The 26273-nt window shown below is 59.5% G+C and overlaps 1 protein-coding gene across 1 annotated transcript in view; it reads right to left on the bottom strand.

The window, feature by feature from the left end:
- ZNF185 (zinc finger protein 185 with LIM domain) overlaps positions 1-5717 on the bottom strand; it is a 37680-nt gene extending 31963 nt beyond the window's left edge. The window contains exons 1-9 of the mRNA XM_007958949.1: positions 5702-5717; positions 5482-5605; positions 5142-5207; positions 3810-3848; positions 3650-3727; positions 3145-3234; positions 2790-2876; positions 2382-2465; positions 1358-1399 (exon numbers count right to left, since the gene is read on the bottom strand). Of these exons, the coding sequence (XP_007957140.1) occupies positions 1358-1399; positions 2382-2465; positions 2790-2876; positions 3145-3234; positions 3650-3727; positions 3810-3848; positions 5142-5207; positions 5482-5605; positions 5702-5717 (626 nt within the window). The remainder of the gene's footprint in view (positions 1-1357; positions 1400-2381; positions 2466-2789; positions 2877-3144; positions 3235-3649; positions 3728-3809; positions 3849-5141; positions 5208-5481; positions 5606-5701) is intronic.
- Positions 5718-26273: the final 20556 nt, after the last annotated feature.

Genomic DNA, 26273 nt, shown 5'->3' with positions numbered 1-26273 from the left:
TATCAATCTTTACGGAGGCAGACTGCCTCATCTTTCTCCTGCTGAGTGGCTGCTGGGTTCGAACCACCAGCCTTTTGGTTAGCAGCCAAATGCTTTAACCACTGCATCACCAGAGCTCCTTACTGGGTTCATTAAAACCAAACCCACTGCCATCAAGTCAATTCCGACTCATAGCGACCCCCATTGGGTTTCTCAGGTGGTACGTCTTTATGGAAGTAGATTGCCCAGTCTTCCTTCCATGGAGTGGCTGGTGGGTTTGAACGGCTAACCTTCTGGTTCACAGTCAGATGCCTTAGGCATTGTGCTACCAGAGCCCCCAAATTCATGTCTGCCCAGTACCTGTAACTTTGTGGATGGGATAAGGATGAGGTTGTACTGCAGTGGGGTGGGCTCTGACCCAAAGACGGTTGTCCTTAGAAGAAAGCCATAAGGAGACCAAGGCAAGGGGTGCCTAGGCTCGCTGGCCACTGCCAGAGGAGCAGACCGTCCCCTGCAACCTCCGGGAGGAGCACGGCCCCATCAGCACCCTGCTTCTGGACCTGAGACAATAAGCAACTGGACACTCACCAGAAGGTAAGAACACACCGTGACCTGTCCCCTCCTTTGGGCTCTACCATGCCCGCTCTTGTGTTCCGGCTGCCTCTCCGGCCCTCCCACACAGCAGGCTTGGCCCTCTGCCCGCTGCTCAGGCAGCCAGCTCCTCCTGCACTCAGCTCAGAAGCCACCTCAGGTGGAGGCACCGGCCACCCCACTGCAGGGGACCCTAACTTGCAGTGCTCGTCCTTGGGCCCAACGTCTTCTCCTTCCCTGATGGTCTCACCCCCCTATTTCAGCGGGTGTCCTGGCATCTTCATGGTTGCCTACAGTACCCCGGTCACCCTTTAGGGTCCAGCTCCAATGTCACGGTCACCTCCCAGGGGAACTTCTCTGATGGTGTTCATCACCTTCAGCCTTTGACTGTCTCCCTCAGTCCTCTGTGAGGTCTGCGTGGTGACAGGGGCCACACAGATGCATGAGGGCAGTAGGGGAAAAGCGACTTTGGTTTCAAAGCCCCAGAGCGCCTTGGGTAACACGATAGCTCCATCTTGGCTAGGGGCCCGGCTCCGTTAGCCACTGGCTCATGGAAAGTTCCCGTCACCAGCTGTGGGCCTTGGCACGCTCACAGCCAGGTGCCTGCCTCCACCGAATCAGCTGCTGGAGCCACACGCCACCTCAGCCACCCAGAAGCTTGCCTGGCCTGGAGCCGCCCTCCAGGGGGAAGTCACAGCCCTTCACAACGCCCCCTGCTCAGACAGTGCCCACCACACCCAGCACCGCACCCCTGCAGACAGAAGCCTTCTCTATGGCTGACACTCACCGCTTAGCAATGAACGGGGTCTGTGGCTCCTGGGTAGGGCTGCTGGAGGGGGAGGGGCAGGTGAGATCTGGACCCCTAGGTCCCATTCCCAGAACCCCCATGACTTCTAGAAAATGAGTCTGATCGGCTCTCAGCCAAACGACAGAAGTCCCCCCTCCAGGGGGAAGTCACAGCCCTTCACAACGCCCCCTGCTCAGACAGACCTGCTGTAGCAGGTCAGAGGGCGGCATTTGCCCAGGGATCAAAGGGGCAGAAGGCAAGAAGTGGTAGAGAGGGATGAGGCCAGAGCAGAGAAGAGTGAAGAAAACCAAAGACGCATGGAGACAATCAGTCCGGGACGAGTGGACCGTGAGGACCTCCGCCTATAGGACCCTGACACCGGAGCTAGATGGTTCCTGGCTACCACTGTCAACCACTCAGAAAGGGTTCACTGCAGGAGAGCCTGGATACCGTGGAAGAACACCGTGGAACAAAACTCAAAATCTTAAAAGAAGAAGACCAGGTTTGCTGGTCTGCTAGAGCCTTGTGAGACCCAGGACTAGGGCCCCTAGTTACCCTTCAGGTCTGGAACTGAACTCATGCCTGTGGCTTCCAGCCAAACAACGGACAGGCATATGGGGTGAACACTGACATCAGGTAGATATACTCCGTGGAGCGGTCAATTATGGGAGAACAGAAGGGCAGTGTTTGCTCAGGGAGACAGCTCAGGGGCCAGGAGTGCAGAGGAAAGAAGGACACAGGGAAGAGGTAACGACAAGGAGCAAGTGGGAGGAGAGCTGTTACGCGGTGGGGGTGGCAATGAATGTCACAAAACAAGGTGGGTGGGAATTGTGTGGGAGACCAATTTGTTCTGTACAATTTCACCCAAATCAAAATCAAAAGTTAAAGAAAGAGAGGGAGTTGGAAAGTCCTAGAAGGTTCCACTGAGAGGGCCCTTAGGGTTGATCTCAACCCACCCCGTCACCTGTGCAGGAAGGGACTTGGAACCTGTGGTGGCTGAGCCCAGGCCCCAAGGCCGCCTCACCTGGCGCTCTTTTTCGCTGCTGACAAGACGTAGGAGTGCTCCCGGGGAGCCGTCCTCCTGAGCACACTGCTCGCAGCCTCTGACCTGCAAGGGAGATGGGCGTGAGGTGGGGGGCGCGGCTGCTCTTGCGGCCCCGGTGAGGCCGGGGAGGCTGGATTCCTGAGCCACAGCAGACGGAGGCTTGGCCCCATCCTGGCCCACCAGCCACTGGGTGGCATGATGCCAGCCCCTGGACAGAGGGTGGAGGGAGGGGCTGAAGGCTGCAGAGAGAAGGGGAGGGTGGGCTTTGGGGTGAGGGGCACACAGAGCCACCCGATTGCACTCATACATGGCATCTCTGCAGGCCGAGTGGCCTCTTCCCCCCGGGCCCCTGCCCTGTTCCCTGGGATGCCTGGTGGGCACCGGTACCTTCTTCTCTGCTCATCAGATGTGAAGGGCATCTCCTCCTCCTCCTCGGTTGGCCCTGCTGAGCTGCGCCGGACATTGTAGGGCGCCCTGGGGTGCAGAGAGGGCTTGAGGCTACCCCACCTCCACCCTGCCCCCCTTCTGTGAGGTATCACTGCTCTGGGCCATTTCTTCCTTCTGGAGAGCCAGCCCTCACCTGTCTCTCCCTGGTTCTACCCTAACTTCCTCCCAACCCAGCTCTCTGGGGGCCCCAGGCCACAGCTGCAGTGGCCAGAGGTTTCAGCGGGCTTCCCTGGGCCCAGTGTGTGGCCCACCTCACGGCCGAGGAGGCAGAGCCAGGCCCGGGCTGGCTACTCACAGCTTCTTGTAGTCCTCGGTAGTCAACTTGTAGCCAGAGGATGAGGCCCGGGGGGGCCCGATGCTAGCCACTCGCACCGGACTGGAGGGGCTGGAAAGGCAAGGCTGCTGTGTGGCCACCTGCTGGCCACTCGTCTCCCCTGGCAGGCAGACAAGGGGCCCGGGGCCTGTCTTCTTTGCCGTCAGTTAGCCAGACCCCCCGGACTACCACACCCCCGAGCAGGGCAGCCCCCACCAGGCTCTGCCCTGCTGAAAGTGGTCTCGAGCTCACCAGGAAATGCCACCTCCACACGGGGAAGGGCATTGCTAGGGCCCAGGCACTGCCAGCCTGGCTGCCGAGAGACAGGAACCCCAGAGTGGCCCACTGTGCAGCCTGCCCCAGGGCCCTTCCCTACGCGGGAAGTGAGTTGCACCTTGCCCCGCTCTCCCTGCTGCAGCCTGGGGCCTGGCCCTCATGCAAGGGGCCTCTCCCCACTGGCAAGTGGGCTGGCTAACCCCAGACACACCTCTGAGGCGCACCATTGGCCTTGGGGAAGAGCTGCTGGGGCTGGGACGAGCTGTCAATGGGCTTGGTGAACACTCCCCTAGAAGAGAGAGCAGAAGCCGGTGGGAGAAGTCAGGGGTATGCGGTGGGCATGGGGAGGGGGCAGGGCCCGCGTTACCTACCTGATGATGTAGCCCACGGGGGCCCGTGTGTTCACAGACCTGCCGAGGACAGAGCGGGTGAGGGGAGGCGAGGCCCACTCGAGGGGCCTGCCACCCCGCTTGATCCCACAGCACAAGGATCAAGCTGGTGCTGGTAGAGAGTTGCTGCTGTGAAGGGATTTCCACGTGACGAGCATTGAAGGCCTTAAGTAAAGCAGGTCACCCTCCACAATGTGGCGGGCCTCGTCCAATCAGTTGAAGGCCTTAAGAGTAAGACCGGACGTTTCTCCAGGGAGAAGGCTTCTGCCTCCAGAGTGCCACAGACAGCCTGCCACGAGTCCCTTCTCTCCTCCCCCACCTGGCCTACAGGTCCGGGACACAACACTGCTGGACACCCAGTCCTCACGATCCCACAGGCCAATGCGCAAAATCAAGCTCTCAGTCCGTGTGTGGATATGTACGTATGTTTAGACATAAATAGCTACCTGGGGGACTAGGCCTGTACGACTCTCAGAGTAGCACACAGCGCAAGACCACAGTCTGCCAGGGCCCTCTGAGAACAGTGGTCCTTCTTAGTAGCAGTTTGCATCACCATTGACAGCTAGAGGCATGGAGGCCCAGCGGGGGAGGCTGCTGGCTCTGAGGCCCCACAGCAAAGCCAGGGGCCTGGACCTAGTGACCCCTCCACTCCCAGGAGGGAAGCTGCCTCCAGGCCCAGGGGAAAAAGCCCATCCTCACAGTGTTCACCAGGAGGCGGGTCCAAAGGACTCCACCCGAGGCCCCCTGTGATGGCGACTGCTATGTGTCCACTCGGCTGGGCCAAATACTCATCTAGCCGCTGTCCTGAAGTACTGACTTCATCAGTGTGATCAAATCAGCAGGCCTTGGGCAGAGCCCATGTGTGGTGTGTAACCACCTTCCATAACACAATGTACTGTAAGGCGATCAGTGGCTCGGTTGAGGCATGCCATCATGGAAGGGCGGCTCCTGAATCACCTCCGAGTTACAAGACAGGCAGGATGCACACACACACACACGCACACACACATGGGATGACAGATGTCATGTCAGGATCATCCACAAGCCAAGGAGCCAAGGGACACCTGGGACCACCAGCAGGAAGGAATCCAGCCGGCCAAGACCGTTGATGTGCACTTCTAGCCTCCGCCACTGTGGGGCGATACATGGCTGCTCTTTAAAGCCACTCACTTGTGGGATTGTGGGCACAGCAGCCCCCGGACACTCAGACAGACCCTGTGCACAGCAAGGCTGCTGAGCTAGGCGTGCCTTCTCGGCTCAGACCCCTGCCTGTCCCTAGTCCTCCCTGCTAGCTGCCTGGGCCCCACTCCTTACCTGGCCTTCTGGGCTTCCCCGGGGGACGAAAAGGAGGTGGCCCGGCTCCGGCTGGAAGGTAGCTCTCTGGGGAGAGAGGGGTCCCAAAAATGTGGAGGCAGGCCTGGGGAGCTCAGGGGGTGCTCCCACACCAGGAGCTTGGCCAGTGTCCGCTGGCCCCAAGGCCATGCCCACCTCACCCCCACAGGCTCCAGCTCACCTTGGTCCCCTATTCCCGGGGCTGAGTCCTGCCCTCAGCGGGCTTGCCAGCCCCTCGCTCCTCCCTCCCCCCCACCCCAGCCGGCTGTGGTTGCAGGCCAGGGGGCCCCAGCGCCTCTAGCCACTGCTGGCCGGGACTCACATGGTGCGCCCCTCGGACTCGTCCTGCTTGGCGATCCAGCTCTTGTCCCCCTTCAGTGTGGTTCGCACCCTCATCTGCTGCAGGACGTTGTTCCGCTCCTCCTGGCCACGGGGCGGGGCCTTCCCTGCAGGGCAAGGCGGCAGCCTCAGAGGAGAGCCCGGCCTCGCGGTCCCCGTCCAGCCCGCCACGTGTGCTGCCTGGCTGATGGGGCCAGGCTCACCTTTGGGGCTGCTCATCGTGTCTCCTCTGCAGGTCCCTTCTTCGTGGTTTCGGTGGGGCTGCTGGGGACAAAGATGAGCACATGGCTTGCCATTTCACGCACTCGTGGTGGCCTCCAAGGTCCCCGGCACATCGGCACCATCCCGACTGTTCTTTGCGTCTCGGGGGTGGCTACGGATGGTGGCCAGAGGCCTGGAGCTGCTTGCCCAGAGAAGATGGGCTCCCAGGGACTGTGCGGCCAAGGTGTTAGCTGATACCGGCAGACCATGAACCTTTCTAGAGGCTTCTCATGGTCAGACCCTGGGCTCTGGGGGCAAGAGTTTGCAGTGCGGAGCCTTCGCAGTGCAGGTGGAGGGGGTTGGGGGGAGGGGAGGGATACTTGGGCTTCGGTAATAGCTCTCTCCCCTTGGCAGCTGATACACATTGGGCAAGTGGGATAACCTCAGAGCTGCCTCAGTTTCCCTATTTGTAGAAGAGGAATCAGAAAGTCTCCCTTTGAACTGATGTTATTATGCAAGGGCTGTTGCCACTGGGCACTGCAGAGATGGCTGGGCGGTGGGACTCGCCACCTGTCCTTGGCCAGGAGAGGGGTCCTCTAGCTGTTGGTGGCCCCGGTCATGTGACAACAGCCCAGGGCCCTTTGCTTTAGGGTTGGCCCCACCTGCCAGCTCCTCATGGCTTCTCAGGGGCCTAGTTGAGGGTAGCCCTTTGTGGAGGGAGGGCTTTCTTGTCCTCTCCGTGTCGCCACGCCCTCTGGTGGCTCCGTGGGGCTGCCTGGCCAGCAAGGGGTGGGCTACAGGGGTCTCTGACACCTAAGCAGCACTGGGCTCTCCTGGGGGGACCCAGTCTGCATGGCTGTCCCTCTGGCCTGCCACCTTCTGGGCTCCTCCAGGGTGGCCAGCTGCCAGGGCCTGGGAATGTCTCCGTGGAGGTTGGGCCCACAGGCCCGCTAGTGCGGGGCCACTGACACAGGCAGCACAAGGGGCCGCCAGCAGACTCAATTAACCACATTAGCAAGAGCTGGCATGCCCATAAATTTCCCCAGGAGCAGCCTGGGCAGCCCAAGGCAGCTGCATGCCAGGAATGGCACCTCCTCACTGCCAATGGGAAACCACGTGCCAGTGCCAGCACCAGGGCCAGGGCCGCCACGTGAGAGCTCCGTGAAGCCCAACTCCCAGCATGGGTCGGCCCCCACAGGCCCAGTGTCCCTGTCCCAATAGCCAGGCTGAGGCTGTGCAGATGGAGAGGGTGGACCCGTGATCTCCTGGTGCCTGCAAGTTGCCCTCAGCCACTAACCGACCGTGAGACCTGGTGAGTCCCATGCATCATTCTTGCTACTCAGTCTCTAGGCGCAGGGCATCCCAAAGACATACGCCTTCCAGAGGCCTCAGGAACTGTGGCCGCCTTCAGCCACCCACAAACCTTGTAGGCGGGTGAAGGTCATCCACGCACGTATCAGGAGCTGACTCCATCCCGGGCCCGGTACTAGGCCTAGGAGTTTTCAGTAAACTTAGGACAGACTCGTGGACACAGAATGACAGAATAACAGGCAGGGGGCTTGTTACGGATAGACTTTTGTCTCCAAACAACACGGTCAAGTCTTAATCCCTGTCCCTGAGATGTGACCCTATTGGAAGGAAGATTGTCTTTGGTTACCAGTTCAGTTAACAAGGTCATACCAGCAGAGGGGCTGAGTGGCAGTGAGAAGGACAGACACAGGGACAGTCCCACACAGCAAGGAGACAGACTCCAAGTGATGACAGAGGCAGATGCCTCTGTGAGTAGGAGCGCCAAGGACTACCAGTGGCAGCAGAAACCCGGAGAGGCCTGGACTGGTTCCTCCCTCAGTCTCCCAGCTGTGAGTGGATAAACTTCTGTCCCTAAGAGCCATCCACTCTGTGGCGCTTTGTTACGGCAGGCCCTAGGAAACTAAGACAAAGGCCCTGGTGACTCCCAGGAGGAAGGGGCAGGGGGATATGCGGGAGCCCACAGCCGGGATGGGGACAGTTGAGGCCCCAGTGAGAGTGAGGAGCACTGGCTGAGTTTCTGAAGTCCTTTACTTTTTGATACATGAATAAATCACATCTGGGAAGACAGGTCAATAGGACCTGGGAGTCTTGCCTCAAAAGAGGGTGGTCGCTCTCTGGGACAAGGGGCCTTTGAAAAGTTGGCGAGTCTCAGCCAGATGGAGATAGTGCCTGGCTTCCCCCCGCACCTTGCCTCCTGTGCCCCAGCCCCTGGTTCAGGCCACCACCCCTCTGATCTCCTCCATGGTCTACCTGCCTTCCTCTGTGCGCCTTTACACAGCGCTCACGGCTCCTGGCCTCACTTGGCCCACCTTGTCCTCGCTTCTCCTTCAGCTTCTGGGGCTTCTCCCATAGTCTCCAAGATTTGGGCCAAAGTCACCAGGGCCCCATGCCCACAAAGCCAGAAGCTGTGCCAAGCCCTGCCCTGCCTGCAGGTCCAGCCTGAGCCCCCCACCCAGGCCATCTCTGTGCCCACAGGGCTCTCATCTCTGCCAACTCTTCACAGCACAGATCTAAGCTCCTGGGTCCTGCTGACCTGTCTTCCCAGACATGACCTGTGGCATAGGGCGATGTGTGTCCTAACCCCTGAAGCTGTGAACCCAAATGACTGTGTAGTGCAGAGGGTCTTTGTAGAAGTGACCGGTTCAAGAGAAATCATAGCAGTGGGACGGGTGCCAATCCCATCTGAAATGTCCTTATGAAAGAGGAGAAGAGACATGGGAAACAAGGAATGGGTGCCAGGTGACGATGCAGCTACAAGCCAAGGAACACCGGGGGCCACCAGAAGCTGGAAGACACAGGAAGGGGGTCCCCTAGGCCTTCAGAGGGAGCACAGAACTGAGAGATGAGCCATTTCTGTCGTGTAAAGCCTCCTCCCCCATGTGCGCCTTTGTTCCGACAGCCCTAGGAGCCCATTAGTGCAGACATCCAGAGGTACCCAGCCCGAGAGCAAGCACTTGCCCTCACTCACTTCTCCTGCCCCCTTCCCTAAGCAGCCACTCCCTGAACCTCAGTTTCCTCTTCTGTAAGGTGATGGAGCCCTGTGGCTAGGTTCCCTGGCAGCTGACCCGCACTCTTCCCCATCCCACAGGAATCTTGATCCTGGGGAGTGGCTTCCTCCTCGAGTGGTCCATGTTGAGTGTATTCAGAGTTGGGACAGCCACTCCTGGGACACTTTCAGAGTAGGACAGCCCTGTTGCTCCCTTGGGGAACCTTGGAGAATCCCACGTGACTGTGCCAACTCCAAGCGAGCCCCTACCCTCAGATAACATCAGCCAGGACCATGGCCTCTTGACCAGAAACCAGATGGGGGGTGTCCCCCCACCCCTCCTTCCCATTCTTTCCACCTCTTCCATCAGCCCGTAAGTGTCCTGGAGCAGGCAGGCTGAGGAGCGGCCCAGATGGTGGGCAGGGGAAGCTGGGGGAGGGGCAGGGTGACAGGAACTCCCTGGACACTGGCTCCCCCTCTGCCTTCTCCCTACAGTCCATGGCTTCTCCAGGCTGCCCAGCAACATTGAGGAAGGGGCCCTGATTGGACAGAGGAGGAACGAGGAGCCAATGAGGTGGCGCTGGAGTCTGCTCCCAGACCTGTGGGCACAGGCGTCAGAGGCCAAAGGGATTGGAGCAGGAACCACAGGAGCAGTGCACGCGTCACTATGGGGATTGGGGGGCTTCAGAGACACTGACGTAGGCACTCCGCTGACTTGGGGATAGAGGGGTGGAGGGGGGCAGCGCAGAGGGACGCTAGGGGCAAACTCAGATTAAATTCAGCCTCCACCCTGCCAGGTTCCCCCTTTGATGCACACCCCTTCCCCAAGCCAGCAGTGCCTCCGGCCCACCACTGGCCAATGCCACTCCCCAGAGGAACCCTGGGGACACACCCTAGTTCCACTCTGGGTCCCACTGCACTCAAAGTGGAGGACTGTCTTCAGGAAGGAGCCAGGGCCTCTGCCTGCTCAGCGCTGGGCAGAAATGGCAGGGTCCCCACCCCCTGTGCAGGGGCATCTGCCCAAATGTCACTCTACCCCAGGCCCCTCACCCTGGGCCTGCTGTTGTCTCCACGCTAGCCCACGCAGGATGACAAGACCTTCCGTGGCTCCCCCAGCACAGGTGGGAAGAGCTGAGCCACACCAAGGGAGGGGCAAGGAGGCTGAGCCCACCAGGCCCACCCCAGCCCTGGTGGCAGGGAACAGGATGGCTCCCAAAGTGTGGAGGGGGTGCTTGATGTGGGCAGGGGCCTCCTCGGTAAACCACAAATACCTCCAGCCTCGCCTTCCCAGACCAAGTCACAGAGTGCGATTTGGCCAGAGGGCACAGGAGTCAGGGCTTGTCTGCGTGCACGTGTGCTGCGCACTTGCCACCTATGTGGCTGCAGTGGGTGCCACCGGCAGAGGAGGGCCAGGCTCCTCTCGCAGAGGTGGAGAGATGAGAGGAGCCCGGCTTCCCTTACCCACTGTTCCAACCTTCTGCTAAAAAGAAGACGACATCTAGAGGACTAAGGTGCGCCTGGCCCAAGCCATGACATCTTCGATCTCCTCGTATGCATGTGAACACTGGACAGTGAATAAGGAAGACTGAAGAAGAATTGATACATTTGAATGAAGGTGCTGGTGAAGAATGCTGAATGTACTACAGACTGCCAAAACCAAACCAAACCAAACCAAACTCACTGCCGTCGAGTCGGATCCGACTCATAATGACCCTTCCCCCTTGAGTTTTTGAGGTGGTATCACTACAGAAGTAGATTGCCTAATTTTCCTTCCAGGGAGCAGCTGGTGTGGGTTTGAACCACCAGCCTTCTGGTTAGCAGTCAAGTGCCTTAGGCACCATGCCACCAGGGCGCCCATGGGCTGCCAGAAGAACGAATAAATCTGTCTTAGAAGAAGTACAGCCGGAATGCTCTTCAGAAGGGAGGACGGCAGGACTTCGTCACACTCATTGTGGACGTGTTACCTGGAGGGGCCAGACTCTGCAGGACGCTGCGCTTGGAAAAGCAGAGGGTCAGTGAAAAAGAGGAAGACCCCCAATGGGACGGACTGACACCGTGACTACAGCAATTGGCTCAAGCACAGCCCCGACTGACAGCGACGACAGGAATGGATGCCCACAGACTCGGGAGGTCTTGGCTTGTGGCAGCACTGCTCCAGTCTCTGCCTCTCTCCTCACACGGTTGTCTTCCCTGCGTGTGTCAGTCCCCACAGAAGGGCACGAGTCACGCTGGTGTTAGGACCCACCCTAATCCAGCATGGCCTCATGTTAAGTACTTCCCAATGAGGTCGCATTCCGAGACTCTGGGTGGACATGGACTCGTAGGGGCACTAGTCAACCCAGAACCTCTGCCAACGGAGCCCTCTGTCTCCTCCGGCCCTCGTGCCACAGCCCGGGTTAGGCTTTACAACCCGGAGCCTCCAGGCTGCCAGAACCTTGGGGCCCGGCCATTCCCTGGGCTGCAGACAAGAGGATGGGGGAAGCCGGGAGGGCAGCTGCGCAGAACCCTTCCTGACCCACGTCTCCTCACCCTTCTGCCGGCTCTGAGTCGCTGGAGCAGGTGTGGCCATGGGCACGAGGATCCTCCCCATTTCTCCCCCTAAATACACCCCTTGGACCAGCCTCCAGCAGCCCCAGCTTTGAGGAAAGCCCTCCAAGCAAAGTCCTCTGTCTTAGGACCTTCTCAGATAGCCCACCCAGGTCCTCTTGGATGTGTTCAAACAAGTGCATCTGAGTGTCACGAGGAGGGGCTTCTCCCTGGGAAGGAATTGCTGCTGCCCCCTCAATGGGGCAGCGTGGGGCTCTGGGGGAAGCATGGCATTGTGGGAGCTAGAAACTCACTGGCTGGAGACCAAGGGGCTGCAAGTGGCTTCTCCTCAGCCTATTCTCCTTCTTTCCAGCGCTTCTCTGTGCCGCCAGCCTGGGAGCCCTGTGCCTGAAGGGGGCAGCGTAAGCCTCTGAGAGGCTCCTAGTGCAGAGGCCTCAGGGCCAGCCGGGCCATCGGTCCCCATCCATTGTCTGTCCTTTCACAGGAGGGACACAGGGTGCAGTCTGAGATGAGGAGGGCTTGGTCAAGGTCACCCGCCAGTGAGGGGCCAGCACAGCACGGGACCCTGCCCGTTACGCCACTGTGGTCGCTTCCAGCTCAGGGGCACAGGAGAGAGCACTGGACAAGGAGGCCCAGGGCCTGGTTCTACTCTTGCTTCTGTCTGCGGCCCTCGCTTGCAGCCCCTGAGGCTGAGGAGCCGGAGGAGGGAGGGGGCCTTAAGGCAGCCAGCTCACAAAGCATCAGCAGGCGCCCAGGCTTGGCTGAGCCCAGAGGAACGCATGTCGGTTTCCAGACGCTTCCCCACTGCCCTGCTCCCCCTCTAGGCTACCTCCCGCACCAGGACTCCAAGGCCTGGGGTGGCAAGAAGAGTCTCAGTGGGAGGGCCGGGTCTCAGAGCAGGCGTGCACACGTGCCGTGGGCCAGGCGAGGAAGGTGCTGGAGGCAGGGATGAGCTCCACTCCACAGCCCACGGCAGGACGCGGCACGCGCTCAGGGAAGCCTGCCATGGAGTGTCTAGGTGTGGCCCCAGGCCGGCCTCAGTCAGCACTCCAGCAGCCAGCCTGACCGCGTGGTGACGGGGCCACAATGACTGTCCTGCAGCCCATCTGGGTGCTGCTCTCCTGCCCCAGAGGCACCTGGCTGGCAAGTCAGCAGTCAGTGGACAAGTGGCTTTCCTCTGTGAGGGGACGGAGAGGTCCCTGAGATTCCGAGGGTCTCAGTAGCTCTCTAGGGGAAGGGGGCACCTGGAGGCCAGGGTGACCGCTGAGCGGCTGGGCCATGTCTAAGACCCAAGGAGGCCTGATTGGCTGCTCGCCGGGCCCATGGCGGCAGCAGCAGTAGCAGTGGGCCTATGGTGCTGCTGCATGTGGCCCGGTCCTGGGGCTCCCACCTGGAGGCCAATGGGGAGGCAGGAAGAAGGCACATCAGGTGGACATAGAGCTGCGGGAGATGTGGGAAGGACCACGCGGTGGAAAAGGCGAGCTGGGGGCACTGTTTGTAAATGGCTTCTGTATCCCCCAACAGCCCAGAATCTAGACTTGTAGGCATCAGCGCCAAAGGTGCTCCGGGAGGGCCAGCTCCCTCCTGAGGCGGTAGGGGGGAGGGTACCCGGGTCACCCACCACTCCTGTGGGCCTGGGCTCCCTCCCGGGCCTCCCACACCCAGATATCTTCCACCTTTCAGGGGCCAGACAGAAGCACCTGTTCAAAACTAATGGGCACCTCCAGGGCTGGCAAGGACCGGTGAGCAGGGCCTCAATCACGTCTCTGTGGAGGCTAGGCAGCTGGGCAGGGCCAACATGCCAGGGACAGCTGGGCCCAGAGCCCTCTCACGCCCAACAGGACTCCTTGCCAAAGGCCACTCTGGGACTCTCTGCCTGGCCGCGTGGGCCTGGTCTCATTGTCACAGGGCCTGTGCAGTAAGGGGCCCTCCTGTAGCCTGGGAGCCAAGGTGGTCTTGAGCCAATGCCAGTCTGTCCCTTTTGGCAGATTGAAATGGGCTCAGGGGTCACGGAGCCCTCCCCTAAACCCCAACCAACCAACATGCACGCACACACACTCACATGCACGCACGCACACTCACACATGTAGACGCTCTTTTGCTATTCCTGTCCCTACCTCTGTCATGTCTCTAGCTCTTCCTCTCCTCCCGGGAGCACCTACCCTACCCTCATCGCTGTGCCCATTAAGCTGAGCAGAGCCAGTGCCAGGGACTCACTGCCACCTGCCCACTTGCCCCGGACTAGCATTGGCCAATGATAGTAAAATGGAGGGTCAGTGAAAAAGAGGAAGACCCTCAACGCGATGGACTAACACAGAGGCTGCAACGATGGGCTCAAGCACGCCAAGGAGTGGGAGGCCGGCGCGCAGGAGCGGGCGGCGTGCCGTTCTCTTGCACACAGGCTCGCTTTGAGTCGGAGCCGACTCGGCGGCACCTGACAACCTAGCAACAACAGTGGCCGAAGCGAGCCAATCCTTTTTGTCTGGTCACAGGTGATCCCTAGTGAGGTTCAAAGGAAAAAGAACTACCGCACCCCTCCCCTGCGAACGGAATCTCCCGTTTCCAGCCTCGCTGTCCCCTCCTTGTCGGGCCCTCTCATCCCACCTGGCCGCAGCCTCCCCTTAGCTCTGCCCTTACCTCTCAGCACCGCCCCAGAGAGGAGAAAGCACCCAAGATCCCGTTTTCCCGTAGCACCAACGTTTAGGACAAGTCAATGGGTCCGGTCGGGTGCTGTGGAGCCAGGCAGGAACCGAAGGGCAGGCGGGTGAGAGGCCCTGCAGGCAGGTCCGAGCTCACTTCCTGAGGAGGTGCCCTTGGCTCAGGCCCTAACAAATGAGTAGGAGCCAGGAAGCAAGTCCTGGTTTCTGCCTTGCTATTTTTTCTTTACATCTAACCCAGGCACTGGCTGATGTGAGCGTTTTCACCAGGGAGCCCCGTCCTTAGGGGTGGAACCGTGGGCCTGCTCTCTCCATAGCAACCGGCAGCCACCTCTAGCTCTCTGGGAAACTGACCTGTCATCAGAAAATGACCTACCGAGCCCACAGTCACAGGGAGCCAGCCCAGGCGTGCCCACGGCTGGGGCCCAGCCACAGACCACGGCCGCCGACCCCAGAGTCGAGGTCTCCGCCCATCCCAGGATGTGGTTCCAGAAGCCCCAGCCCCTGCAGCCCCGGGGCAGCCCCGGGGGCGCTGATGACCGGGTGAGCAGGGCTACCCTGGCTGGCCCGGGCCCCTCCCTGCTCCGAAGGCAGCCGCTCCTCCACAACCAGCCAGTGGGCTGGGGCGCCGGCAGTGTTTCCGAGAGTGGCCTTCAGGCCTTGCTGGCTTCCAGAGCCCCTGGGGCATGTGCTGAAACAGCAGATTCCAGGCCCCCACCGCAGTCCCACGACACCTCCAGGGCTGCTAGTCCTTTCGTTTTGCAGACTCTTGTCCACCAAGTCCTGCCCTTTCTGCTCCACCCCTGCCCTCTCGGTTCTCTGCCATCTCTGTGGCCCAGCACCCAATGTGGGCCCGGAAGCAGGGGAGGCTCACCAAGCTCTACACACGTGCTTCTGTGAGACCCCTCCAGCAGCTCCTAACCCTCCAGCAGGCTTAGGCTGCAAGCCCCTCTCTGGCCTCCGTTTCTCTTTGGGAAAATGAGCCGACACCATCCCTGCTCACCTCCTGACTCTGGTGAGTATCTTGGAAATCATCAAATATAACTGCCAAACCACCAAGAATTACGGCCCGGCCAAGTTGGCACATGAAGCTTTTAGGGACCAAAGGGTAGAATGTCATGGATTGAACAGTGTCACCCAAAAGCATGTGCGAACTTGGCTACGTCATGATTCTCAGTATCGTGTGCTTGCCCTCTATTTTGGTGCTCTGACGTCATTATCCTCCGTTTGTGTGCCAATGAGGCAGGATTAGGCTCCGGTGGCTGTATTAATGATGCAGAATTGGGGTGGGGTGCAACACCCTTACTTCGGTGGCAGCCCTGATCCCATGTAGGGGAGCTGCCCTGGGGTATGGCCTGCATCACCTTGGATCTTACAGAAGAGCAGAGAGGGAGAGACTTCAGTACCACCAAGAAAAAAGAGCTGGCAGCAGAGCCGGCACCTTGAATTTGGACTTCCGGCCTCCTAAACTGTGAGAGAATAAACTTCTGTTTGGGAAAGCCATCCCCTTGTGGTATTTCTGTTACACCAAGACACACTCTTTCCCCAGCGGAAGGTTCCATTCAGACAAGTGCCGGCAACAGAAAGTCAACTGCCCTGAAGAAGGCCGTCAGGAACAGCAAAAGGCTCCCAGTCGGGGACTCAGATAAGGTCTCACAGGAGCTCTCTGGGAGACTCTTAAAACTTTTCTGTAAGTTTAAACAGATTCAAGGGAAAAAAGTGAAAACCATGTCAATCAGAGAGAAAACTTGTCCCACTTCAGCAGGCATCCAGAAACCACCTCAGAATGAAGCCGTCTCCTAGCGGACTAGTGAAGTGCCGGAAATGAGTTTTCCTCAGGCAGGGGCGGCATCCCGGCCCACGGACTCCCTCACAACCCAGCCCACGTCACCGCTCCCCACTGCAGCCTTGGAGGAGTCTCAGCCGCTCAAAGCGCCAGGTGCTCCGGCCTCATCTGCATCCTTACAGGTGAGGAAACACAGGCCTCAGAGGCTGCGTGGTGGGCGCCCTCACGTGGGCACAACTGGAGGGTGGCTGAGCCGCACTCCCAGCCACCAGGCTGCCAAGGCGCCTCCCTCCCACCACTCGCCCTCCTCTGGCCCCTGCTCCAGCCCCCACCGGCTGCCAGCCTCTCTGAGCAGCAGCCCCCAGGGTGCCGCCCATGTCCTGGCTGAATGCAGAGCCCCTGGTCTGCTCTAGCCGTGGGCTGCTCTCCTGCGCCTGGCCGTGCCCTCTGCCATCAGGCGTGCAGGAGAGTTCCAGGAACAGGTAGTGATGCCCACTGTGCCCAAGCCCTGTGCCCGCACTGGGGGCCCAGGAGGACAGGGAGGAGCTTGGTGAACACAGGCTGCACAAGGCAGGCTTGTGGGAGGGATCCTGGCCCTCGGGGTGGGGAGGGCTCTTATCTAGACTCTGACTCGGAGCTGAGCAGGAAGGGACGGGGACCTCCCTTATGGAGTGGCCTGTGTCCCCTGCCACAATGGCCCTCTGGCTCTGGGTGGAGTGTACAGGGGGCTCAGGAGGAAGTGGCTTTGTTGGGGAGACCAAACTCAAGCAGCCTGGAAAGAGACTCCAGCTCCTGCTTCCAAGCCCCTCTCCTCCAAGAAGCCTTCCCTGATCCTCCCAGCCAGAGGGGCCCCTCTGCTCCAGGCTCCCACAGCCCCCTGTGCACCAGCAAGAGCCATAGACCCCTGCATGGTCCTTGGCCCCTGTCACTGGGGCATGGGTTCTGGAGGACGGAATAAGGCATCTCAAACACCATCGGGGTGCCAGGCTCAGGGCTGGGGCTGGGGCCTGACTGAAGGCCAGGGCAGGACAGGTGAGCCATGCCGGCCCCTCCCAGGCCTGGGGTGGGCAGGGAGGGAGGGAAGAACAGCCCAAGCCCCAAGGCCAGCCCTGGTCTGTGGTCCGGGTCCTGGCTGCCACCCTGCCCCTGATGTCTTCAGAGAGGCAGCGGGGCCTCAGGAAGGTAGGACATGGCCCAGGCTCCTCTGCGGCTCCCAGGGGGCTGGTGGGAGAGGCCTCCAGTGAAGCTGGCAGCCTCCCCAAAGCCCCTCCTCCTGCTCACCTGGTGCCTGCCTCCGAACGGGCCCAAGACCAGAAGCTCAAAGGGCCAGAGGCTAAGGCAGAATGGGGTCCAGAGCAGTGACGTCAGGGGCCCAGCCCTCTGGCCGCGAGCTGCCGCCGCATTGCCTGCACAGGGCTGGGAAGGGGCAGATCGCACCAGAGGCCCTGGCAGCCTCCTTCCCAGGCAGGCAGCACTCTGCCTTTCCAAAAAGGCCAAGGCTGTTGGGCCACCCTGCCCCCATCCAAACAATCAGCCACAGAGACAGCACTGCAGATCCCCCAGATAATGCTCAGGGACACCTGATCCGGCGCCTTCTGTCTGCGCTCCTCTCCCGTTGGGCCCGATGCCTGGCCCACCCTGGGCTCCCGGCCCAGTGAGGGGCTCTGGGTGAGCCAGCCTCAGGGCCTCAGCCTTCTCATCCAGAAAATGGACTCAGGGTTGACCTGCCAGCCTCGGATTCTGAGGGGCCCGGAATCAACTCTCAGAGCACCCTGGCCCCGGGCCAGCTGCTAACACTGCAACCTCTCTGGCAGAAAGAGTGAAGACACAGGGTCCAGGACATTGGCCTGACAGACGCACTGGCCCCTCTGCATCTCCCCGCCAGCCTCTTCGTTCACAGCGATCAGCGATCGCCAGACCCAGCGCATTGCCTCCCCAGACGCCCCGGCAGGGGTACGGCAGGAGGGCGAGCTGCTGGAACGGGAAACTCAGGCCCCGAGGGCTCACGGCCCCTCAGGCCCGGCCCTGGGCACACGCTCGGGAGCCACCCGCTTCCGACGGCAACTCGACAGCCCTACCTGGCGCAGGTGCCGGCCTGGGCTGACGCGGGCGCGGTAGCAGAGGCGCGGACTGGGCGCGCCCGCTGCGCGCAGACAGGTTTTCTCCGCGGCGGCGGCCGGGCCTCGCCCCTCGCCCCTCCCCTCGGCCGGCCCCTTCCTCCGGCCGCGCGGCGAGGTAGATGCGCGGGCGCATTCCGTGCATTCCCCTGCGGGGACCGCCTGGGGACCGCGGGCGCCCTGCCCCCGCCCTCCGCCTGGAAAGCGAGGCGAGACCCCGCGCCCCCAGCCCGTGGCCCTGCGGCACAGGCGTCTCCCGCGCATCCTGCGTTGGGCGCCCCTGCCCGCGCCCCGGGCCCCGCGCGGGGCCAACGACTTCCCCAGATGCGGTGGGTCCCTGCTGCTCCCAGATCCATTTTACAGATGGAGAGCCCAGACGGCGGGGGAGGCGCGGCGGCCCGGCCCAGGCAGGAAGTCCTGCAGGCTGGTGCCAGGAAGAGGCGCCCGGAAGGCCGCCGGCTGGGGCGCGGGGCTCCCCAGGTAGCTCAGCGAGTCTCGGCTAGCGCGGCCGGAGGCGACATCTCCACCCGCACAGACCCATGCGTTCAGGCCTCTTGAGGGCCAACTGTGCCAGGCCCTAGGCTGGGGGCTAGGATGGAGGGGCCACGAAGAAGCGCCTGGCACCCCTGTCAGGCCGGTGAAGCCAGTCCTAGAGTCGGCCAGGAGTGACCTATCAAGGCGATGGGCCAACAGGTGCTCTACGGTCAGCTGTGTCCCCTTCTCTCCATGGCCACTGCCACCACCCTAGTGCAGTCCCCTGGACCAGCCTCCTCCCTGGGGCCCTTCCTTCCCATCCAGTCTCCAACTGGAAGTCAAGTTCAGCCATCAGACATGGGATTCGGGTCTTGGGCTGAGCCTCCATGGGCTCCCCCGGCTGGCAGGAGGAGGTGCAGACTCTGAGATGGCCTGGGAGCAGGCTCTGTGTCCCCTCAGACTCCCGAGGCTGGCCTTGATCCCCTTGTCTGCCAGTCACCTCTTAGTCATCCTTCAGAACTTCCGAGGCCATTGTCCAGTCCTCCGGGGCTGCACCCACCTGGTGCAGTGAGCACTTCCTTCTGCGCCCTCTGAGGACGTGGCTCTAACCCAGGGGCTGTGGCCCTTTGTTGTTATGAGCTCTGGGAGGGCAGGGAATGCTGATTCACCACAGGGTCACAGGGGCCAGCCCAGGGAGTCCGAGAACGTTGTGTTGAGGGGGTGACGCTATGTTCGTGGCTGGACGTGTGAGGGGACATTGTATACCAAGTCATTCAGTTCATCCCTGTCTCTTGCCAACCAGGACTTTTCTGCTACTAGCACCATGTCAAGGAGCTCTGGTGGCCTAGTGCCTAAGGCACTTGACTGCTAACCAGAAGCCTGGCGTTCAAACCCACCAGCCACTCCTCGGAAGGAAGGTTGGGCAATCTACTTCCCTAGTGATACCGCCTCAGAAACCCAAGGAGGGGTCGCTATGAGTTGGGTCTGACTCGATGGCAGTGCGTTTGGTTTGGTTTTGGTTTAGTATCATGTCTGGTGGCCTCTCTGCCTTCCTCCCCGCCCGCCCCCCCTTTGGTAGCTGACGGATTTGGCTTGGCATTCCTCTAGCTTAGGTAGAGTGCATAGTACACGGTGAAGGATTCAACGTGAGAGTGACAGAGAAGGTAACTCTTGCCTCCCAAGACAGTGCCAGTGCACAGGGACGAGCTCCCCCTAGAGCCCTCAGTCAAGGGGCAGCTGAAGCGCCAAAGCTCGAGGGGCGTGTATGGGAGCGGCCAGCCATCGAGGGCTGCCCCAGGGGGCCCTGAGCTCTTCCCATAGCCCAGGTGACTCAGCCCCTGTCCTGGCCCTTCACTGGGACAGCTCAGCCCAGGCCACCAGCCTCCCCTCAGCTCCTCCCTCCTGCCAGGCTGCCTACAAACGGGTTTGACTCGAACAGTAACTGCCCTGCCCTACCCGGCCCCTGTTCGTCATGCCCCTCCTGCCAGTGCCACCTTCTGGCCCCTCAGCCAGGCGTCTTGAACGCCATCCCCTTGGGCACCAGCTGGCCCCAAAGACATGGACCCAGGCATGCCAAGATGGCCCCTTTGCTTGGAATGACATTTCCTCCCAGGGATGCTGGGTGACCTCCCGCCCCCCTCAGCTGTCACACATCTCCTTCATGATGCCCACCATGTTTAAGGTCCTGGTGGCTGCTGGCTGCCCCTGCCTGAGCCCTACCCTGCCTGGCCTGAGTGGGCCCCTGGCCCTCCGTGTTCTCAGCTTCTCTTGTGTCTTAGCTCCCATCTCCAGCAGTGGCACCTGAGTCACGGTGGTCTCCTGCCTCCTCCCAAACCGGCCCCCAGCAGGGCTCTGCTCTGGGGCTTGGCTTGCTCGCCTTATGTAGGGGGCTCGATGGTGGTGCCAAGCTGGGCAGATTGCTGGGGAGGGAAGGCAGGTGACAGTTTGGAAGAAATAGCCAGTCACCCTCAGAAGCTCCCAGAGGCCCCATAGCCGGCGGGTGGGGCTGCAGCGTTCCCAGGCTCGGGAGGGGAAGCTGGGCGGGGCGCGATAGCTGCCAGGTACCAGCTGTGTGTCTGCTCTGCAAGGGGCTGCCCGAGCAACTGGAGCCCTGGACTTAATACGTACACATGGCGAAACTGAGGCCCAGGGGGGGACGGGTTCTAGCTGGGCTCACACAGCTGGTCTGTGCCACTCACACTTGGAGCTGGCTACGGGAAGGCAGCTGGCGCTCGAAGGGGCGAAGTGGGGTGCTTTGGTCCTTGTGTAGGGAGGGCTGGTGGCTCCTGTTTGCACCTAATCCCCTCCCCCTCCCTGCTCCAGGCGCGCCCTGCTGCTTCACGCTGCTCAGCACTTCGACCAGTTCCCACTTGCTGGGTGACTCCGCTGGCTTCGAGCGGCAGAAGCCCCGGGGCAGGGGTCCTCCGGCGTGGCTGCCCCCACAGTGGGCCCTAGCGAGCCCAGGCTTTGGGGCCAGGCCCCTGCGGGTGGAACCAGCTCCTCAGGGTGCTGGGAACTGTGCCAGCAGCCCCTCAGGGACAGATGAGGCCCTGACGTGCCCCCGGCTGGCTCTCTGCCTGCATTCGCCTAAGGGGCTGTGCCCCCTCACTCACCAAATGGCCTCCTTGGCCTCCTGTCCCTGCTGTGCCGCCCCCACTTGCCTCAAGACAAGTCAGACCCAGCCTCAGCTTGGCACCGCTCCCAGTCTGAAGGGGGAAGCCGACCAGTTCAGCTCCCAGGTGCGGGATCCACATATGGAGAGCTCTTGTCCGTGGGCAGTGGTGCCCCTTATCTTTACGTGAGGAGGGGGCCAGGGACGCAGCTGCTCAAAGGCCTCCCTGGCCACACTCTGTCACACTCTGGCCCCCACAGCCACAGCCAGGACCCAGTGCTGGATTACCCAATAAGCACAGGCTTCCTTGTGCTTACTTACTAATCTGGAGTGAACCACTTCACACTGTTTCACACATCAAAGACTCTGTTGTAGGTGTGGTTGGCATCTGTCTCCCAACCCCACAGCACCTTCCCACAGAATGAAAGCCTCTTTCCAAATTTGCAGCGCCTGACAGGGATGGAGCAGCCAGGAAGCAAGGTAAGCACGGACTTGCTCATGCTTACTACTAATTTGTACTGAACAGTTTCGCTTGTGCTTACCTTGCTTCCTGGGTAATCCGCCCCTGCCTGGACCCCCGCTGCTGTTGTGACCCCTGGCGTCTCCTCAGCCCTCAGTCCTGGCTGTGGGCCTGCTGCCCCATGCCCTTAGTGGCCTCTGTCCTGCACCCTGGCACCCTGGACCGGGCCCCTGAGCACGAGGGCAGCAGCCGAGCCAGGCCTTGCTGGCAGCTCGTCCTGCCTACCCTGAGACTGGATCTTTGCTGCTTTCAGAATCATCCCAGATCGGAAAAAGAATACTCTAATTGGAAAACCTCCCCGCCATGGTTTTCCGGAGTTGAGTACAGTTGGCAGCAAGGAGGCTCCTGGGATGAGGAGGAAGGGAAGTTGGGAGGAGAAGACGGTGGGCTCCCTGCCCAGAGTCCCTCATCCCCAGCCCTGCGGCCCCAGCCCTGCTCCCAGAACCACAGGGTTTCTGGGGCTCTCTGGCGGGCCTGGTGCCTCATGGGCATTGGGCTCAAGAACCAGGAGGGGCAGAGCCTTGCTGGGCTCTGCATGGCCCCCACACCTGCCTGGGCCCATGAGCTGGGAGAGCTGGCAGAGCCGCCTGGCGCGGGTGCAAGCAGACTTCTAACGCTAGCAGAGTGCTCTCAGTCTGTCCTGGAGGAAGTGGAGCCAGAATGCTCCTTAGAAGTGGGCATGCCAGACTTCGTCTCTCGTTCCTTGGCCATGTGGTCAGAGGGACCATTCCCTGGAGCAGGATGTCACGTTTGGTAAAGCGCAGGATCAACGAAAAAGAGGAAGGCCCTCAACAAGATGGACTGACACGGTGGCTGCCATGATGGGTTTCGTCCTGCTGTATATGAGGTCGATGTGAGTGGAAACCAACTCGACAGCTCCTAACACCACCAGCAGCAGAGTGCAGGCAGGAGGAGGTGGGCCTCTTCCTCAGGCTTTTCCGGAAGTCACGGAGGGACGTGTGGTGGTGGTGGTGGTTGCCACCAGTCGGCTCTGACTCAGTGCCCGGGCCTGGGTCATGGTCACGGTCACTCATCTCCCATCACTGTATCAGACACTGCTTGCTTGTCATCCACACGATTTTCATTGGCTGATTTTTGGAAGACCCTGTCCACTCCACCACAGCCAAGTCTGTCCACCAGCACAGCTGGCTGGCTGTCATCCCTTCTGGAATGTCTAACGCAGGCCTTCCTCTCTTCCCAGCCGGCTTGTTCAACTGCTACTATAGCAGCTACTCTTCTAGCTCAGGGCGACCTGCCCATCCATGGGCCCTTCTGCTTTCCTCCCACCCCATGGCCCCACCGTCTTCACCTTCCCTCCTGATCTAGCTTAGAATCACTGGTCCACCAACTCAGCCACTGTCTTGCCAACATCCTAATCTCCCTTGCCCCACTGTCCCTCTGTTATAACTGCCCAACTCAGCATGACACCTGGACACGTCTAAACATCTGCAGGCATGGACTGCACTGGGAGAGAGAACACAACTGTGCAGAACAGGGCCAGTGTGGAGTGGCCCCTTGTCACCTGCTCAAGGATTCCCTCTCTCAACTCACTCCTTCCTTTTCTGCCTCATAAACGTGTCCCTTTTCCAAGTGTCCAGCAACACGTGAAGAGATAAACAAACTGTGGTGTATCCATATACCACAGGGGCACACACATCCATATGCCACATCATTCATCCATACAGCAGAATATTGTTCAGCCATAAAGAGAAATGAAGTCCTGGTGCACGCTATGACAGAGGAGGAGCTCGAGAACAAGATGAAAAAGAGTGAAACAAGAGTGGACAGGAGTGAAAGAGGGCTCACGCGAAAGGACAAATAGTGTGGGCTCCTCCTTATGTGAACTGTCTGGAATAGGCAAGTGCTCAGAGACCCGCGTCTGTTGGTGGCCCCCGGGAGCTCAGGAGAGGAGGAATGGGGAGCTGCAGCTGGAAGTGCTGGGCTCTCCGGGAACGTGAGAGCCTTTCGGAAATGGGCAGTGGTGGTGGTCGCACAACACAGTGCGTGGGAGTAATGTCACTGAAGTCAACACTTAAAATGGTCACAATGGCAAACAGTTTTTTGTATATATTTTTTCACAATTAAAAAAAATATATATCCATTTCCTGTAAAATGATACAACCATTATGGAAATCGGTCTGGCTATTCCTTAAAATGTTGGAAATAGAAATACCATTTGACCCAGCAATCCCATTACTAGGTATATATCCAAAAGAAGCAAGAGCCAGGAGAAGAACAGACACATGCACGCCCATGTTCATCGCAGCACTATTCACAATAGCCAAAAGATGGAAACAACCTAGGTGTCCATCAACTGAGGAATGGATCACCAAACTATGGTCCATACACAAAATGGAATACTATGCAACGCTAAAGAATAATGTAGAATCTGCAAAACACCGCATAATGAGGATGACATTATGCACAGTGAAATAAGCCAATCACAAAAGGACAAATATTGTATTAGTCAGTTATTGTGAGAGTCAAGGAAGGTTTCTCTCTGGAAGGACGCTTTCTTTATTGGTTACCAAGGATGGGAGGGGAGGATTGTTAGTGGTTCCCAGGGGTAGGAGGGAGGGGAAAAGGGGAAGATTTTGTCTGCAGGGCATTGGGTTTATGCTGATGGTGGTGGAATATTTTGGAAAAGGATAGCAATCATGGTGGCACAACATAAAAACGTCATCAGTGTCCCTAAGCTGTAAACGTGGATGTTGCTATGTTGGTGAATGTTTTGTTGTGTGTGTTTTCACCACAATAAAGGTTAAAAAGAAAAAAAAAAGTCCATTTCATTGAAGCATCCTATGACATTAAAAGAAAAATAAAAGAGTGTCACGAGACTTTGCTTCTACCTCCAGCTACTGGCCCATTTCCTCGCCTTGTACTGAGCAACACGACTCAACAGAGCTGTCCAGACTCGCTGTCCGCACTTTGCCTCCCATTCTCTCTTCAACCCATTCCAGCTGGAACTCCAAGCCCGCCGTGCTCTTACAGTCAGTCCTGTGGCAGCCACCAATGAGCTCCACCTGACCGAATCCAGTTCTCATGTCGGCCTCACTGATGCTTAGCCACAGGCAGTCACTCCCTCCTCCTGGAAAAACTGGCTTCTCCTGGCTTCCCTGACACCTCAAGTAACTGGTGGTGTGAAGGGAAGAAGCCCAAAGCCTGGAGCTGGCTCGTCAGAGTGCAAATCCCAGCTGGGCCAGTGGCTAGCTATGTGGCCTGGGTCAAGTGACTTGTCTTCTCTAGGTTCCCTTTCTCACCTGTAACATAGAGGTGAATATACTAGTACCTCCATCCTAGGGGTGTGCTGAGGGTGACAAGGCCCAGCACATACAATGTGCTGCCTTCCAGTCGATTCTAACTCATAGCGACCCTATAGGGCAAAGGAGAACTGCCCCAAGGCTGCTGATCATTATGGAAGCAGACAGCTACATCTTTCTGTGCTGGTGGGTTCAAACTGTTGGCCTTTTGGTTAGCAGCCAAGTGCTTGAACCACTGTGCTGTCAGGACTCCTTAGAAGCGCCTTAGGCTCGAGATGCTGGCTGTTGCCCCTGCTGTTACTTTCAATCAGCACCCACATAGCTGAGGAGGGTCAAGTCAAGCTGAGTGTGGTGCAAACAAACGTTGCCCAGCCCCATCCTGCCGCCCTCTCTTCCCTCGCCCTCCCTCATCTCCATAAACAGTGCCTCCCTGGCTTTCTCTCCTGCCCTCATCTCCCCCCCAACCAGTCAGCAAGGGTGAGGCTGGCAGCAGAGTGGTCCTCGAGCGTCCTGCAGATCTCCAGCTTTGTGAGGCAGCTCTTCCCCCTTCCGGGTCAGCCAGAGCTGGCCCTGTCTGCCTCTCCCCTGCCACCTTCGTCCCAGTGCATGCCAACATCCTCCCTGGCCTCCCACCTCCATTTTCTCCCACTGCCTGGCCTCTACACAGCAGCCAGAGGGATCGTCCCATGTGCTCTGCCAGGGTCAGAGGGTGACTCTCCTTACCCAGCTGTCCAAGCTGGGACCTGGGTGTCATCTGAGACTCCTCCTACCTGCTCACCCTCCGGCCTGGTGCCCCAACTCCCAAGCTCCCGAACCCAAAGCAAGCCAAGCCCATTGCTGTCCAATTGATTCCAACTCCCAGTGACCCCGTGTGTTACAGAGTAGACCTTCTTGGCTGGACCTTTATGGAAGCGGGTTGCCAGGCCTTTCTTCACATGCTCAAGCCCCAGTCATACTGCAGCCATACCGGCCTCGTGCCTGGTCTCCACGGAAGCCTCCTTGTCCCTCATCTCTAGACCTTCGGGCAACTCCTGGTCTCCTCACGGCTCAATTTAGCCTCTAGCGGGAAGCAGCTCTCCCACCTCCACACAGCCCAGGCATCCCTTTTGCCGTCGCACTCACACCCTGCAAGGTCCCTGTCTGTCGCCGCTCTCCTTTCCTTCTCATCCAAACACCTGGGACAGCGCCTGAGTAGGCACCCAGGAAATCTCTCTCCCATGAATGCAGGAAGGAATCAAACTTAATTTCAAATGTACCATATGATCAAGATGGCATTTCAAAAATTGTGCTATTTGGTAGATGATTTTGTGACAACTGGCCATTTGGCAAAACAAGCTGGATTTCCTACCTCACTCCACACTGAAATCAACTCCAGATGGCTCAGAAATTTAATGGTCGATCTTCCTTAAAAAAAAAAAAAAAAAAAGGAGGAAGATGGGCAGAGCAGGAAGGGCACTGGCAAGTCACAGGAAAGAAGACGCCCAAGTCACCTGTGTGCACACAAAGGACATGCAAGTGCGACCAGCTCTTCCCAGCCCTCCACGGGCGGGCAACAGCCCGGGTCACCTGGGTGGTGCAAACAGTGG

Source organism: Orycteropus afer, unplaced genomic scaffold, assembly GCF_000298275.1.
Source record: "Orycteropus afer afer isolate SDZICR_OR568_19922 unplaced genomic scaffold, OryAfe1.0 scaffold01234, whole genome shotgun sequence".
In the NCBI taxonomy this organism is placed as follows: Eukaryota; Metazoa; Chordata; class Mammalia; order Tubulidentata; family Orycteropodidae; genus Orycteropus; species Orycteropus afer.
The sequence above is the reverse complement of the archived record's forward strand: the minus strand, read 5'-3'. Positions and strand labels throughout refer to the sequence as shown.